This window comes from Amphiura filiformis, unplaced genomic scaffold (assembly GCF_039555335.1).
Source record: "Amphiura filiformis unplaced genomic scaffold, Afil_fr2py scaffold_57, whole genome shotgun sequence".
In the NCBI taxonomy this organism is placed as follows: Eukaryota; Metazoa; Echinodermata; class Ophiuroidea; order Amphilepidida; family Amphiuridae; genus Amphiura; species Amphiura filiformis.
This window is the reverse complement of record NW_027305521.1, coordinates 582,367-599,395: the sequence shown is the minus strand read 5'-3', so window position 1 is coordinate 599,395 and position 17,029 is coordinate 582,367. Positions and strand designations below refer to the sequence as shown.

Here is a 17,029-nt window from a genome sequence, read left to right as displayed (position 1 = left end):
ATATTAATAATAATAATAATAATAATAATAATAATAATAATAAATTCGATATTCAATTAGCACCCGGGTTGTTAACAAAGTCATTTCAAGGGGGACACTTATTATGTACTATATTTAGTCCAGGATATACCGGGGTTTAATGTGCGTCCCCCATGACTCTACCAAACCAACTTTTTAGCTTCCTTTTATGGTCCTATAACACATTCAAGATGCTAACAAAAATAATTCCTGGCACTCCGGCCATATTCAAGGTCAAAGGTCAACACAGTGGTCAACTTTCAAGTTGCTCAAAACTGATTAAAAGCACACCAAATGATTCCTCTCATTTCAAGGATCCAGAAAAATTACAGTTTGACCTACCTGCGACATACCGTTCTTGAGTTATAAGCAAAAAGGTCAGATCTGGGGGTGGTGATTGGTTTTCTTGGCCATACAGGGGCCAGAAATTAAAAATGCTCCGATTTCAACGCAAATGGTCTCAAATTGTTCGTCATGTAAAAACAAGTCAAAGAAGGAATCACTTGCACTCTCTAAAGTGCTTCGGGCAATAAAGGTCAATTTTCATTACAGTCTGAGACATGGGCAAACACATGGAATGTTCTGTTTGGAGCCGCGAAGTTCAAGACCATCACTATTTCCAACCGCAGAGATGCTTCATATAGTCACCCTAGCCTCCATTATTTTGTTCGGAACAACTTTGGAAGAAGCAGACAGTGTTGACCTGCTTGGTATTACTGTTAACAAAGACTTGTCATGGACCCTTGTAGTGGACAAGATGGCATGAACAGCCAGCCAACGTCTCGGTCTCCTTCGTCGTGCAGCCCCTACCTTGTTCCTTCTCAGAGAGCAACGGTATACAAGACTATGATTCGAAAACCCCGACCAGCTAGTGTAGTCAAAAACCTCAATTCCGTGACCATTCTCTGGCTAGTAAGGTTTGACGATTGATTTGACTTCTAATAGCCCCATGTGTCCCTCGCGAAAATCCCGGCATTTTTCGCTAGAAGGCCAAAAACGCGTTCCATGACGTTTTTTTTTTCAAATGTGCGCCCCGTATAAAACCACGCCGAGTGATTGTTTTCTTCTTTGTTGTATTGTACTACAAATCGATCAAAGAAATAATGTTGCCATGGGGAAGAACCAAATACAGTACCGATTAAATTTTAAAAGCCCGTTTTTGGGCAACATTTTCGAGAATCTTGATTGAGAAAAAACTGTTTTGTTACATTATCGATATCTTGATTGTGGAACGTTAATTTTGACATCTAACTACCAACATTATTTCTCAACGGTCTGTCGATTACTCTACCATTTGATTTTCATTCAAAATTGAAGCTACTTGTGCAAAAAGTTTTTTCGTCATCGATGCGACCGACTTTGCGGGGGCAATGCGATTGTTTATCATAACAGCCTGTTTGCATTAATGAATATCATAGTCAGTTTGAGACCATCTATTTTCGTAAGCTCCCTCCGTAGCTAAATCGGTTAGCGCGCTTGACTTATGCTCTTCTCGACTATGTAATAGTTTTGTGCTGGTCAACTAGTACGGGTTCGAGTCCCTGTGTGGTCCAATTCTATTATTTTCTATTTTTTCTTACTTTTTTCTCTTTTTCTGTCTTCTTTCTTGTTCGTTTCTTTCTTAAACATTTTTAAAGCGCAAAATACAAAGGTTTCTAAGCGCTAGCGACAACTTACACTACAACTTACACTACTACAAAATGACATGAACATGATAAGCAATAAATACAGAGTCAATTAATTGAACAAGAAAGTTTTGAGCTTGGTCTTGAATTGATCAATGGAGACAGCGGAACGGATAGTGAAAGGGATATTGTTCCAGAGGAAGGGTGCCGCCACTGCAAAGGCCCGGTCGCCAGAGGTAGATGTTTTGACAAGCGGTCCGGGTTTTAAAGGAATAGGCCTACTAATCTAAATAGGCGCGGCCTATATAAGCCTATGAATATTTTTTTACAAATTAGATATTGGTTGTTGGTTTTGTTATTGTTGTTGTAGTTATTGTTGTATATATTGCATAATCAGGGTAGGCCTACTAGGCCTATTACAGCCTATAGCGGCATTGGTTTATTTCACGACAGATATCATCTAAGGATAATATTAAAAAAATTGAAAATTTATAAAATACCATAGGAAAATTGCAGAAAACCGACAAAACCCCGGCAGCCCCTATCATGGTTGCCCCCTCCCTATCCCTGCAACATAGGATGACTCACGTGCCACGGTTTCATAGGTTCGTGGTCATGTGCATGTAGATTGATACACAAAGTACGCTTTAGAGTTCATTTTTTATGGCTGTTTCTATTATTAACTTACGCCCCTCTGGAATCAAGCCTTGAAAAATCCATTATATAACCTTAAATGGGTCAAAACCGATAAATCGGGAGTACTTGAAAAAAAAAACGTGTCGCACATATTGAATTCTATTTTTCATGAATGCTTTAACTCTCATTGTGAATTTCTTTTGTAAAATCAAACACCAAGACTACACGCAAAAACAAATGGTATGTTTTTTGAAATTTGGATTAGTTCCTTTTATGTAAACCACAGGAGGTTGTTTGAGGAATGTATGGTCAAAACACTCTGTCGCAATTGAAAGATTCTTTATTAATGTTCCTCGTTCGTAAACAAACGTGCATTCAGTTGGAATACGGCTCGTACAGCTCAACTTACCGTACTTTGCCTAACTAGACAGTCCATGCCAAAATTGTTACTACACCTTTACATTTCATCGAATCTCTTTTTGATGTCTGTCATTTTGAACATCACACTTGAAAGATGTATGCTATGTAGAAACTTTATTTTGCAATTTCATAATTTGCATATTATTAGCATATTTGCAAGAAAAAACATGAAAATCAATAAATACCTATATTTTTCACAATTTCAATATTTTATTAGAAATTAAGCATGTAGGCCGTTTGTTATGATTTGATGAATGAACTTGTTAAAACAGATTTTGATATTTTTCCTTATTTTTCCTTTTTGCCCCAAAATGTGTAAAAATCAACATTTTTGGATGACCTATATTTTCTTTGAATATTTATCAAATTTCTTAATTTAGGTATAATACAGTGCAGAAAAGATGTCAAAAAATCTGTTAAAACAGATTTCCAATAAATTGTTCCATTTTCCATTTTGGGTTAAATACTCAATTTTCATGCGCGGGATATTTGAAACATAAAATGAAAACATGTCCATTGCACTTTTTCCTCGAGATGTACTATAATATCAAGGTTACGGATATATTATAATCCCTTCTTATCTTCACTGATCCATCATATACCTATTGTTATGAATGATCAATGAAAAGGTTCAGAACTGGGCTACTAATGGTCTGTCAAGTATCTATAGTTAGTTTCATGACTGTGTCAACTCAAAAATCATGCAAGGTCGAATGTAGGAAAAGTATGATCAGTTGAGCTGTATTTGAAATAACGATCTATACTGCAGCAAGTTTAAATGCCATGGCCTATTTTTAAAAAGACCATCGAAATATGTAGCAAAGTATCGTGAAACCTACGTTACCACGATATGTTAAAACATACCTTAATGGTTGTAAACAAGATAATTGGAACAAAATAATTGTCTTTAAATATTACGGTTTATCATGCAAGTTATGCGATAGTATATTTTCAGATCCACATGATTTATGTATTTGAGAACATAATCCAACGAAATACAAAGGTTCTTGCCCTGTGGTTAAGAAAAATAACACACGTTTTTATAATTATAAAGTGCAAAATTAAAACTTATTCCTCTTATGTAGCAAAACTAGACGCTGACTCAAAAAATCACCCAATAGCGCCATGTACTAATAATTAAACAGGCACAGCTCACTCACCACTTCCTTCGGTTCTGTGTGTTGCAATTCGATGTAGGATCATATGGATTATCAGGAAGCACTCATCTTTTGTTTTGCCACATGCATGAGAGAACTCATCGATGTTTCTACTAAGATGATCCCATAAAAAGTCCACCACTTGTTTCTGTTCAATCTTCGGATGGATTATACTACTTATGTCTGTTCCCTGGAAGTAGAAAATTAATCATTCCGATACATATCAGGTAACATAACACTACTACTACTACTACTACTACTACTACTACTACTACTACTACTACTACTACTACTACTACTACTACTACTACTACTACTACTACTACTACGACTAATAATAACCACAACAATAATAAACGCATTTGAAGGTTGGCATGAACCCTTCAACATTCATAAGAATACAAAAGGAGCTCCTAGATTTTAAAATCTGTAATCTAGTTTTTTTTATAAATTAATTAACCAAAAGAAAATAGAAAAAAAAAAATCGAAGAATGATTTAGTTATGTTGTCCAAAAGCATTTGGGTCAAAACAATGGCGTTTAATGATTTTTAAATACACGTCACGGCTGGATCTGTCAAAGCTTTTCCATTCTAAATTTATATACTTTTATATAATTAAGACGAAACGACTCTGTTCGAATAGAGTTATAGCTAATCAAAACGCTTTAAAATGCGCCCCATAACTATACTTTGAGATCCACTCAGTGGATGACAAATGTTTAAATAATTATCAAGCACAAATCACATGGTTTTAATTAAAACAAACTCATATTAGTCATAAAAACGAATAAAAAGAGCAATCTCTCAACACGCGATATTGCTCTAGACAATTTCGGCGCGGGAATTTTGAATATCGCGTGTTGAGAGATGGCCGTTTTTATTCGTTTTTATGGTTAATATGAGTTTGTTTTAATTAAAACCATGTGATTTGTGCCTGTACATTTTTTCATATACTAGTCCAGGTAAAACACACTTACGTGCAGACGTTTCGATAGCTATCAGCTATCTTTCTCAATGCTACTGTTGATGTGATGATCGTTGAACAGCTGTTGTTGATTGCTGCTTGGCAACGGAGTTTGACGACCTGTTGATGGAGAAATCGTCTGGCAACTCCGTTGCCAAGCAGCAATCAACAACAGCTGTTCAACGATCATCACATCAACAGTAGCATTGAGAAAGATAGCTGATAGCTATCGAAACGTCTGCACGTAAGTGTGTTTTACCTGGACTAGTATATGAAAAAATGTACAGTTTTATGGAACAGTCCTGATGAATTTGTTCAAGAGTCTTCGGGATATTTATGGAAAAACCACCGTGAAACATCTCCGTGACTTAGAAAACTGTGAACGTAAAATCGCCCGTCATCGCAACCATCTTGTTTACACTCTCAGATGCCGCGATCTAAGCCTCACACCGCCTAGCCTCAAACTAGAAAGCCAAAGACATTATTTTGCAAGCTCAGCGCAGTCTACTTCGTGAAAGAGTAAGAGTCATAAATAATAAACTGGACAATATAAAAGGTCAAAAATCGGATTTAGAAAAGAAATTAAAGGCCGTTCCCGCGAAATCGGAGCTGGACAAAGAAATCTCGTCCCACCTAACGAGAATTCGCGAGAACACTTTTGAGAAAACAAAAATGTCGCCATGTACGGAAGCTGCAGAATTTGGCAGAGAGAGACCAAAACAAGAAGTCAAAACACGGCTTGCCTACTGGTGCTTCGGAACCCGACCTCACTGGAACACAGCTTAAAAAGTGGGTAGTTAACCTATCTAAGTATAAATTAAGTCATAATCAGAATAATGTGCTTGCGAAAGGGCTGAATTACGCGGTTTCGCCGACTAATGTATGTAGTGATGAGTTTGTTATTGCCACTGAGTTAGTGTGTAAAAAGCTTACGCACCCGGAAGCGATTCAACTTAGAGCTAAAGTAGCGAGTGCGCTCAAATCTTCCAAGCCTCCCAAGTCAAATTTAAGTAAAGACGAGAGACAGGCTGTTAAAGATCTTAAGAAAGAAGATTCCATCATTATTTTGCCTGCCGATAAGGGGAGAGCCACTGTTATTTTAGACAAAGATGAATACAATGAGAAGGTCAACAACTTGCTCGGTGATACAAAAACTTATGAGGAGTTGCCATCAGACCCAACACAGAAATATAAGAGAAAACTTTTAGCCATTCTTTCTAGACTAAATGAGGAAGATAAGATCACGTTTGGAAAATATAAACAGTTATACCCGACTGCCGAGAATATTCCCAGGCTGTACTGCACTCCAAAAATCCACAAACCAAATGCACCCCTTAGACCCATAGTGGACTACACATCTACGATTGGCTATGCCACATCGAGATGGCTTGCGGATATCCTAGCCCCTATGGTAGGGAACACTGTGCATCATGTTAAGAACTCAAGTCATCTTGCAGATGAGCTTGTGGATATTCTCATAGACGAAGGGGACATACTTAATTCCCACGACGTAGTCGCGTTATTTACTTGCACTCCCATCAGCAAAGTATTAGAAATAGTGAAGGAAAGAGTCAATAAAGAACGCTGGCTCAAAGACTATAACCAATCGCAAGGTTTCAATCTGACTGCGGAGGATGTAGTTGAGGTCTTAGACTTTATTTTGTCCACCACGTACTTTACGTTTCGCGGTAAGATTTTTAGACAGCGCTTCGGAGCGGCGATGGGTAGCCCCGGTATTAGAGTCACGCGGTAGCCGTGACCAGCAAGTTTAAAAAAAAAAGACTGATAAAGAAGACTAATAACAGATGCTCCCGCGAGACTATATTTACACGTAACATTAAAACACTTGACTTCTATTGTTCGATGTTATTTTTCGCTGGGTACAAAATGTATCTAAAACCATGCTAAATGTTATTTACAGTCCCAGGTGTAATATCGTGACAACTCATTAATTCCAAAAGGGCCACCAATCCTACAGTCAATCATTGTTCGTAATAAACAAATATTTTTGCTTCCATTTCACGCGGTATTTCATAGCGAAAATTAGTTGCAAATCATACTGATCCAGAATTTTTGGACACTGCTACAGGTCTATCTGGTTATCACCTTCACACTACTTTTTCAGATTCACTTCCAAATATACCCTAGCAGTTTCCTGGATACCCTACATACAAATTCTGAGCCCCATTCGCCAACAAATCAAGTTTTTCACAATTCTTTTGTTCTTATCGGACGACGCATCCATTTATATAATAAATGCTGTATTTCGACACAGTATTTTACAGCAGAGGTCCGTGGCCTAATGGTTAGTGCGCTTGACTCCAGATACGCTATCCCGAGTTCGAAACCCGGTGACCAATGTTTTATTAAACAATTTATTGTCATTAATCAAGGATAACATAATTTTAAACATCCAGTGCTATTGTGATATTATTTTTTTATTAAAGCAAGTTGTTTGATTCTCATGGAAATTGTTTTTTTTGTTTAAGGGCCTATTTAAAAACACAGCATAATGTGATACAACACCATCAAGGATCAAAAGAAATCTGAATAACACAAGAAACCAGATCAGGTATTATAGGGTATGCAATACGACGTTACTCATTGTTATTCTCATTTAAATATATTTTGTCCTACCACGGGCAAATTCGCATGATAATAGGACAATGCTGATTGTGATATGTATGAATGGTTGTTGAATCGATTAAGAGACCTGACTCTCTGTCATCTTCAGCTATCGGTAGGTTGATTACAAACACTCTGTAGGTGTGGAAAATTGTTCCGCTAGTATGGAAGGCCAGCAGGAAAAAAAATTCCAAATAACATTTATCAAGCATATATAGTACGGAAGCGTCTATGTGACACAACTTGACAAGATAATTATCGTGCCATGTCGACTTATTATCAGCATTATGTCAACATGACGATATAAAATATCTCGCCAAGACAACTGAACAAACAAGTCAATATGGCAAGATAAATTATCATGCTAAGTCGACATACCAAAAATGGATGTCTTCTTCCCGAAATAAATTATTATGCCAAGTCAATTTAGCAACAAATTAATGTCTACATAGCAGGATATTTTGTCACGTCCAGTTGACTTAAGGGAGGTGTTATGAGCGAACCGTGGTTTGGATTCCAGAGGGAGGATGCCTGTAAGAGGCACAGCCATCAGAAAATGAATAACTGAGATCGCGCGCCAAATAAACTTACTGCAGTAATTTTCCAAGTCTTTAAAAAAAATAGACATAGGTGGGAATCGAACCCGGCACCTTCCGGTTCTGAATCAACAGATAGTATCACTACGCCAACTTCCTATCTGCAATAAAACCTGTGATATTAATTCTTGATAATGTTTAACGAAAAATCAATACTAATGTACGAAGTCATTCAAACTCTAATAGAAGTCCCACAACTAAAGTAGCAATCGATAAATCTGCTCACTCAATCATCAAATAATCAATCGAAAAATAAATAAATAAATAAATAAATAAATAAATAAATAAATAAATAAATAAACAAATAAATAAATAAATAAATAAATAAATAAATAAATAAATAAATAAATAAATAAATGTGTCCGTTCTCTCGAGCCCCAAAACGTCATTAAATAAATAAATAAAATAAAATAAATAAATAAATAAATAAATAAATAAATAAATAAATAAATAAATAAATAAATAAATAAATAATACAAAAAGAAATTATAAATTAGTTTTTCTAGGACCTACGCTGGAAAAATAAATCAGCGCATAAGAAAAAGAAACAGACGCTCGGATTCGAACAAGCGACACTAAGAACAGCAACTAAGAAGCCACAATGCCTTAGACCACTCGGCCATAGAAGCACACAGTCTTCTCCATGTCAAAAAATATATATTAACCTTTAACGTTGCGCAATATTGGCACATGACACGGGCACATGTCTGTGGGTAAAGATACTGCATGATAGAAAGGCGTGCAAAGGATCTATCACTGAAGTTAATGGTCATTGACATGTAACCAATTTTTTTGTATACCAGCTACACTCAACCTATACAAAGAAGTATATTAATTATTAGGCGTTGACGCAATCATGAATGCGGGAAGTATAAAACCATAGTCGCCACTCGTGCACTTGTTTGAGTCCACAGGTATTCCGGAAACAGCATTCAACCCCGAATTCAGAGGTCGAGTTTGGGTTGTTACATGCAAATACAAACTAATTATATCATGAAAAAACCCACCAAGAGGACTACGATACTTATTCAGAGCCAATCTACATTCTGTTATTTACAAAAGCCGACGGTCAAAGTAAAATTATAAAAGGAGCAAGACCAGATATCAACGTTAAATCACGGTAAGCCTAAAATCGCATCGAAAACGCAAAAATGCAGTCACAAAATTTATAATATTACTAAATCACCACAACGAATTGTAACGTAGGTATGCAGAAAAGAGTTGTATTAGCAATAACAAAGTATGTGCAAAAAGATTTGTCTTTGGCATGTCGCTTTTTTGAAATATCGCCAAAAATATGAAATTTTGGAAAAACGCCCCAAAATTTAAAACAAACACGAACCTTCCAAAATAAATATATATTAGCACTCGGCGGCCCAGTCACTACCTGTCGCTGTGATTTGGGGTGACTCGTTGCTTCCCTTCTCCAGATACCTGTACTTCAAGGTCGCTCATACCCCAGCCCTTAACAAACAATATAAGTCAACATGGTAAGATAAATTATCATACCAAGGAATAGTAATTTTTGACACCGTATAATTTAAATTATTGAAAAGCATCCTCAGGATGTAGAGGAGGGGGCGGCCCGAAATTAAAGGTAAAATTAAATCTCAAAAGACCGCCGACAACCGCCGCTCAATAGGGATATCCAACTAGATTGCCCCGCAGGGCTACAAAGAACCACACACCGCGGAATTTCGATATCCAGCTAGATTGCCCCGCAGGACTCTGGAACCACAAATCTTGAAATATGGATATCCTGCAAATTAAAACCCCAAACCGCGAAAAACCGCCAACAACTGCCGCTTAATAGAAATATTCAACTATATTGCCCCGCAGGGCTACAAAGAACCACAAACCGCGAAATTTGGATATCCAACTAGATTGCCCTGCAGGGCTATAAAGAACCATAAACCGCGAAATATGGATGTCCAACAAGTTTTAACTATAGATTAGCCCTCGATAGAGGGCAAAGCTTGAAGGATTAGGGAAATTATAACCACGAACCGCGAAAGTTGCCTTAACAAACAATATAAGTCAACATGGTAAGATAAGTTATCATACCAAGTAATAGTAATTGAATATATGAATACAAAAGCCACCTAAGTCCATACTTTGGCCAAATTGAGTTAAGCATGGGAAATTGTTGCTATACATAGGCATGTCATATACATGAAAGAACAACTCAAATTCATTCTCTGTGTCTATTGGGCATGTGAAAAATAGCATGTATGAAAGAATCACCCAATTCCATGATTTGAGTCTTGTAACACATTGATTGAAATCCAGTATGTATAAAAGTCCACTTGTAACACATTCATTGCTAGAGAATGACTTTTGAACAAAAAAATGGGTTTAATAAAGGAAAGTGTGTGGTTTATATTACATGGCAGAATGCTTATCAACATTATACATACCTGTGTGCTTTATTTTGTATTATCTTACTAGTGGTAATCTCATTCTAACATTGTTGTCTTTGTATATGATTCAAAAACCACCTAAGTCCAAAATTTAAAATGAACCCCACGAAGTCCCTGAAATGCTAATCGTCATACCTAATACAGGTTAATCCACTCATTTACACGTAAAACTTACCATATTGACCAGGTAAATCTAACTGAAGGAATTAAAATGATACACGGGTTTTTCTCTCAAAATAACTTCGCATGGACTTAGGTGGCTTTTGTATTCATGTATTCAATTGTTGACACCGTATAATTTAAATTATTGAAAACCATCCTCGGGATGTAGAGGAGAGGGCGGCCCGAAATTAAAGGGAACATCTCAAAAGACCACCGACAACCGCCGCTCAATAGGGATATCCAACTAGATTGCCCCGCAGGGCTACAAAGAACCACAAACCGCGAAATTTGGATATCTAGCTAGATTGCCCCGCAGGACTCAGGAACCACAAATCTTGAAATATTGATATCCTACAAATTAAAACAACAAACCGCGAAAAACTGCCAACAACTGCCGCTCAATACAAATATCCAACTAGATTGCCCCGCAGGGCTATAAAGAACCACACACCGCGAAATATGGATGTCCAACAAGTTTTAACTATAAATTAGCCCTCAATAGAGGGCAAGGCTTGAAGGATAAGGAAAATTATAACCACGAACCGCGAAAGACCTCCAACAACCACCTCAATAGAGATATCCAACTATATTGCCCCGCAGGGCTACAAAGAACCACACACCGCGAAATATGGATTTCCAACAAGCTTAAACAATAAATTAGCCCCGATAGATGACAGGGCTTGAAGAATAAAGGAATACCACGAACCGCGAAAGACCGCCAACAACCGCCGCTCAATAGAGATATCCAACTAGATTGCCTGCAGGGCTACAAAGAACCACAAACGGCGAAATTTGGATATCCAACTAGATTGCCCCAGTGCTACAAAGAACCACGTACATTTTAGTTATAGCTACATATACTCGTATTTTTTATTGTCATAAATCAAGGATAATATTATTCAAACTTCTATTTTTCGCTTTATTCGTCTTATGGAGTACTTCGTAACCGGATGACTTTTCAAGCTTGGAGCTACTCGGCTTCATTCATAAAAAGAAACGAAATATACCAAAAAACGTTGACAACGTAAAGAAAGCAGCAAGTTTAAAAAGCCCCCACCTCGGCTCACTTTTTGAAACTTGGTCCCATTTGTAAAATATACTGATTTAAACTTTGTCATAATTATCAACTTAAAACATTTCCAGAAGTGTTATGAATCTTTAATGTGCCGATGCGATATATTACTTAAAAGTTGTTATCATTCTGGAACGATCAGAAAGGTTATTATGTTGTTCTTGGCCAATATCCTATATATGTTTTGTTTTATAATAATTATTAAGTTCATGATCAATGATTGAATTAAACGAATAACAAGTAGGCATGTTAATGGCAATGATGCTAAAAACACCGATTTGCTGTTGATATTCAAAATGGGACCAAGTTTCAAAAAGTGAGCCGAGGTGGGGCTTTTAAACTTGCTGCTTTCTTTACGTTGTCAACGTTTTTTGGTAGATCCCCATTAGCAGCCAACATCTACATGGAATACTTAGAGCAAGCAGCCATCATGACAGCCCCCATTGAATGTAAGCCCAAGTTTTGGAAAAGATACGTCGACGACATCCTGGAAGTAGTAGCCAAAGACGCAGTTAAGCCGCTTACTGACCATCTCAACCAAGTGGACGATACGCAGTCAATCAAATTCACTTTTGAGGAGGAAGTCGACGGTAAGATACCATTCTTGGATACGCTTATCGTTCGCCGCGAAAATGGATCCGTAAAGCTCTTAGTCTATCGGAAAGCCACACACACCAACCAGTACCTGAACTTCAAGTCCCACCACCCCTTCACCAAAAACTTGGTGTAGTTCGCACACTGCTTGACAGGAAAGATAAAATTGTCACGGAAGATCAGGATAAGGAAGATGAGGAAAAGATAATTAAAGGTGCTCTAAAACAGTGTGGGTACCCGGACTGGTGTGTGGAAAAAGTCAAGAGTAAAATGGCCACCCCCAAGCAAAAAGCAAAGAAATCTAGTAAAGACGACAGTGAAAAATCGTACAACATTCATGCCGCAATGAAACCCCACAGTACATTACGCAATCTACTCGTCCATCCCAAAGATAAACGCGAACCACACAACTCTACCGACGTCATTTACTCAATTCCGTGCAAAAACTGTGATCTTACTTACATAGGTGAAACCGGCAGAAAATTCGGCAAACGCTTAGACGAACACAGAAAGGAGGCAGAGAAAGTTGCTACTAACATCCGCACTAGAGCCAACAGGAAAGCTTCGCAGTCAACCATCCACAAATCAGCGATAACTGACCATGTTGTGGACAATAATCATGTCATCAATTGGGATGAGGCAAAGATCGTTGGTAAAGAGAGTGATAAATACACAGATGGATAAAGGAGGCCATCACTATCAGAAAACAACGCACCACAATGAACCGAGACGAGGGCCAGTACAACCTAAGTCACATCTTTGACGACCTGTTGATGGAGAAATCGTCTGGCAACTCCGTTGCCAAGCAGCAATCAACAACAGCTGTTCAACGATCATCACATCAACAGTAGCATTGAGAAAGATAGCTGATAGCTATCGAAACGTCTGCACGTAAGTGTGTTTTACCTGGACTAGTATATGAAAAAATGTACAGTTTTATGGAACAGTCCTGATGAATTTGTTCAAGAGTCCATGTGATTTGTGCTTGATAATTATTTTTCTAACATTATAAGACATAATGTTGTGATTGCCGGACACTTCCTTTAATGCAACTGCCCGTTTACATCGTCCTTCTTGCTCTATAGAACGTATCCACGGAGCCGAATTCCATTATTTGCGTGTATTTTTATGTTAAAAGTTGACTAAATTTAAACGCGATATCCATACGCAGAGATTATGCATTGACATGTGTGTGAGACTTTGCGTCTAAAAAATTACATTGAGATTTGACATTTTGTTTGAAATATGCTGATTTTACCCCGTGTCTTGGTAAAGGAAACGCAGAGAACGAGTGTTTATAGTCAAAATATCATGCGTTTTTTGTACAGGTGAGGGGTGGCGCAATAATTTTGTGTATGCTCGGGGTGGTGAATTATTATAGGGGAACAGATTTGTTGGCAGGTCAAAAGGGGAGTTTTCCCCTCCCCACATTTGAGGCAAAGAAAACAAATTACGTAAATTTCCACCTTTTGCGGCAATTTTGCGCAAAATTTGTCGATTTGCCCCCCACCCCCTTGAAATTCACTTTGCCCCCCCCCCATGCTCCCCGGAAAAAAAATCCTGGTGCCGCCACTGTTTTACATAGAACCCGGATAAAGATTACGGTACTGTTTTGTTTTTATGGTAATCTAATCTTCCATTTTCTTAAATTATCTTGGGGTTCTATGCGAAAATCTTGAATAAAAGGGGGAAAACCTACGTCTATACCCCGTATACTAGTATACTCCATATAGAGCGTGTTTATAGTGGTGTACGGTATTTATACGGTATCATTATACGCATATGGGATTAGGATGGAATGTGACTTATCCGTTATCTCGGCTGTTTATAGTGGCAACCAATAGCGCTATTCTGAATCCGAGGTGGTTGAACTCGGCGTGTTCGAGGTCACCGCAATGCAATGTGGGAGACACGGATATGGTGCCAATTTCAAACAGTTTGCCGTCGAAACGATACCGGCCTATTTTTTAACATTTTTGCCACAGTACAGTACAGTGGCCGTATACGGAATAAATATACTGCAATATCCATCGATATCGAAGGATATCAGTTCCGTATAATATGTGCGGCAAATAGCGCTATCGGTCTGTTTATAGTGGCGACAAATACCGTATAAGATGTACTTATACGCTAAATACCGGATAATCTGGCTCACTATAAACACGCTCATAGGGCCTACATCATTACTTGGACCAATGTATCATGCACGATGCATTCAAAATCGATATATGCATTGTGCGCAGCACAGTACACGTATTGTTGTATTTATACTCTATACGCTGTGACGTCATAATCGGATTAACTACCATAGCAATAGATGAATACAATTTTTGAATAGATCGCTCTGCACTTCAGTAGGTTGCACTCATCACCTGTCTTCAATCATATAATAGATTGAATATAATACCGCTCTTTTCAAAGAGACTAATCTTACAGTTGCAAGTGATTAGCATTTCTTTGACATATATGGTTCAATATATCGGTACCACATGAACATGAACGGCGATATAGTCAAAATTGTATTCATCTATTGTTATGGTAGTTTATCCGATTAACTACGTCACTTCACCAGCGTATACCCGATAAATGTAGGAGTTGCCTATAGCCTATAGACGAATCCAATTTCATGCAGTCCTGCTCCTCAATGGCAGCCATTAGCCGCGACGGGTACCCAACTATCCCACCTAAAATGTGGGATAATGCAGCCTTGAAGGGTATTTTAAACTGCATTCTATCACCCGTGTTACACGTAGACAAAAGAATGATAAAAGTTTACAACACAAAAGAATCTAACATCGAATTTTAAGCGGGTTTAATCCAACCAATTGGATACTCACAACACCAGTTTGGTGCATGCGGGTACCCAAATATGGCCGACCAAATCCTGACCATGACTTGGCTCGTTGGATTCGCCTATATGTTTAAAATTCAATTTGCTACCAATAAGTCTTGTGGTCCAATGGATTAGCGCGCTGGACTTGAGTATTCTGTATGTAGCCGCGGCGTGGGTTCGAGGCCCACCTCCGCCGAAATGAAATCCCTTTTTTTAATTTCATATTATGGAAATGGGACTGGGCGAATTTATCTATGAGGTAGGGAGGATTGACTCCGGGCTGACTGCATACAAAACAAATCACCAGATGACTGAATATAGGACATAGCGCTACCACACGAGCGTTGGTTAAGTATGTGGCCTCACTGCGATGCATAGCTACGTAAAACCGTACGTATTAGAGAGATTGCGATTTCCAAACGTAGACATCGGACGTACGTTGATCTATTCAAAACCACTCTCCTGTATCGAAGCGAGGTCACGTATTTAGCTATTTTTGAAGATATTCCACGTGCAAAATCGACGTAGATACATCGTTGAAAATGCACAAAATTTGTCCATTTCACAATATGTTAAAGACAGTCAAAGATAATGAACATACGAAGGAAAGTCTAATTATTATTATGATCCTTTTTGTTTGTAACAAATCATTATAATAAAGGTACAGCGATGTGTTAAAAATGGACTAAATTTAAACGCAATATTCATACGCAGAGATTGTCTATTGAAATGTGTGTGATACTTTGCGTATAAAAATTTACCTTGCGATTTGACATTTTGGACTCAACGTAGCATCAAAACGTACGTTCCACCATGGTTCCACGTGACTGATTTTACCTCGAGTCTAGGTAAAGGAAACGTAGAGAACGAGTGTTTCTCTACGAATGTTATAGTCAAAATATCATGTGTTTTTGTACAGCTGAGGGGTGGTGCAATAACTTTGTGTATCCCCGAGGTGGTGAAGTATTATAGGGGGTGAGGGGGGGGGGCAAATATTGGTTGGCAGGTCAAAGGGGGGGCAAGCATTTTTTTGCAGGTCGAAAGTTGGGTGGGGAGGGCAAGGAAATTTTGGCTCAGATATTTTAGGAACATTAGGAACACGTTCAAATATGCACAATTCCTGATCGGTTATTTATTTATTTATTTATTTATTTATTTATTTATTTATTTATTTATTTATTTATTTATTTATTTATTTACACACAAATTCAAAGTATAGACCTCTGGCAAGGCAACGGTTCACTCGCACCTATTTAATATAAGATTAGTATTTTTGAAAAGAGCTGTATTAATTGTATTCAATCTATGTTTGCAGACATACACAGGTGATTAGTGCAATCTGCTTATGTTAGCATGGTTGGGCGATCTATTCAAACATTGTATTCATCTATTGCGATTATTACGTCACTTCTTAACTTATAGAGACCCTCTTTTATCGATTGGCTCCAAACAAAGGATTTGAACCGGTGTCCTTCACCGTAGTTATGGCGGAGTGCAGTTCAACAAAAGCATGATTGCAATCTACCACGACATTTACCCTCGTTTCAAGTTTTCTGTTTCGGGAGCTCTATTGTTCAGAAACGAAAACGCAAGGGATTAAGGAGGATGGTGTGTAAGTTGACTTCATTGTTACGTTTGGGGCATCATGCTTCTCATTTTAAGAGGTAATAATAGGTGCTGTCAATCACACTTATGTCTGTCAATAAAGGTTGGATAAGTCAATTATATGCAACACTTGCGTCTCAAGTGGGCAATCTTACTCACTCTTACCATGGTAGTAATACACATGGAAGCTGGTCAAATACTACATCAAAGTGAGTATCATACTTGCCGCGATACTGAACAAAAGCAGTACAGTTGAAAGTGGAACAATTGAGTCATCGCATGGTCAACGTGTACCATGTCTA

The 17,029-nt window shown here is 37.9% G+C and overlaps 1 protein-coding gene across 1 annotated transcript; it reads left to right on the top strand.

Moving 5' to 3' along the window:
• The first annotated feature begins 1,798 nt into the window (after positions 1 to 1,798).
• Positions 1,799 to 12,425, top strand: LOC140144475 (uncharacterized). The gene is made up of 3 exons (XM_072166286.1): positions 1,799 to 1,879; positions 5,653 to 6,491; positions 12,074 to 12,425. The coding sequence occupies exons 1-3, from the start codon at positions 1,799 to 1,801 to the stop codon at positions 12,423 to 12,425; spliced, it is 1,272 nt and encodes a 423-aa protein (XP_072022387.1).
• The last annotated feature ends 4,604 nt before the right edge of the window (positions 12,426 to 17,029 follow it).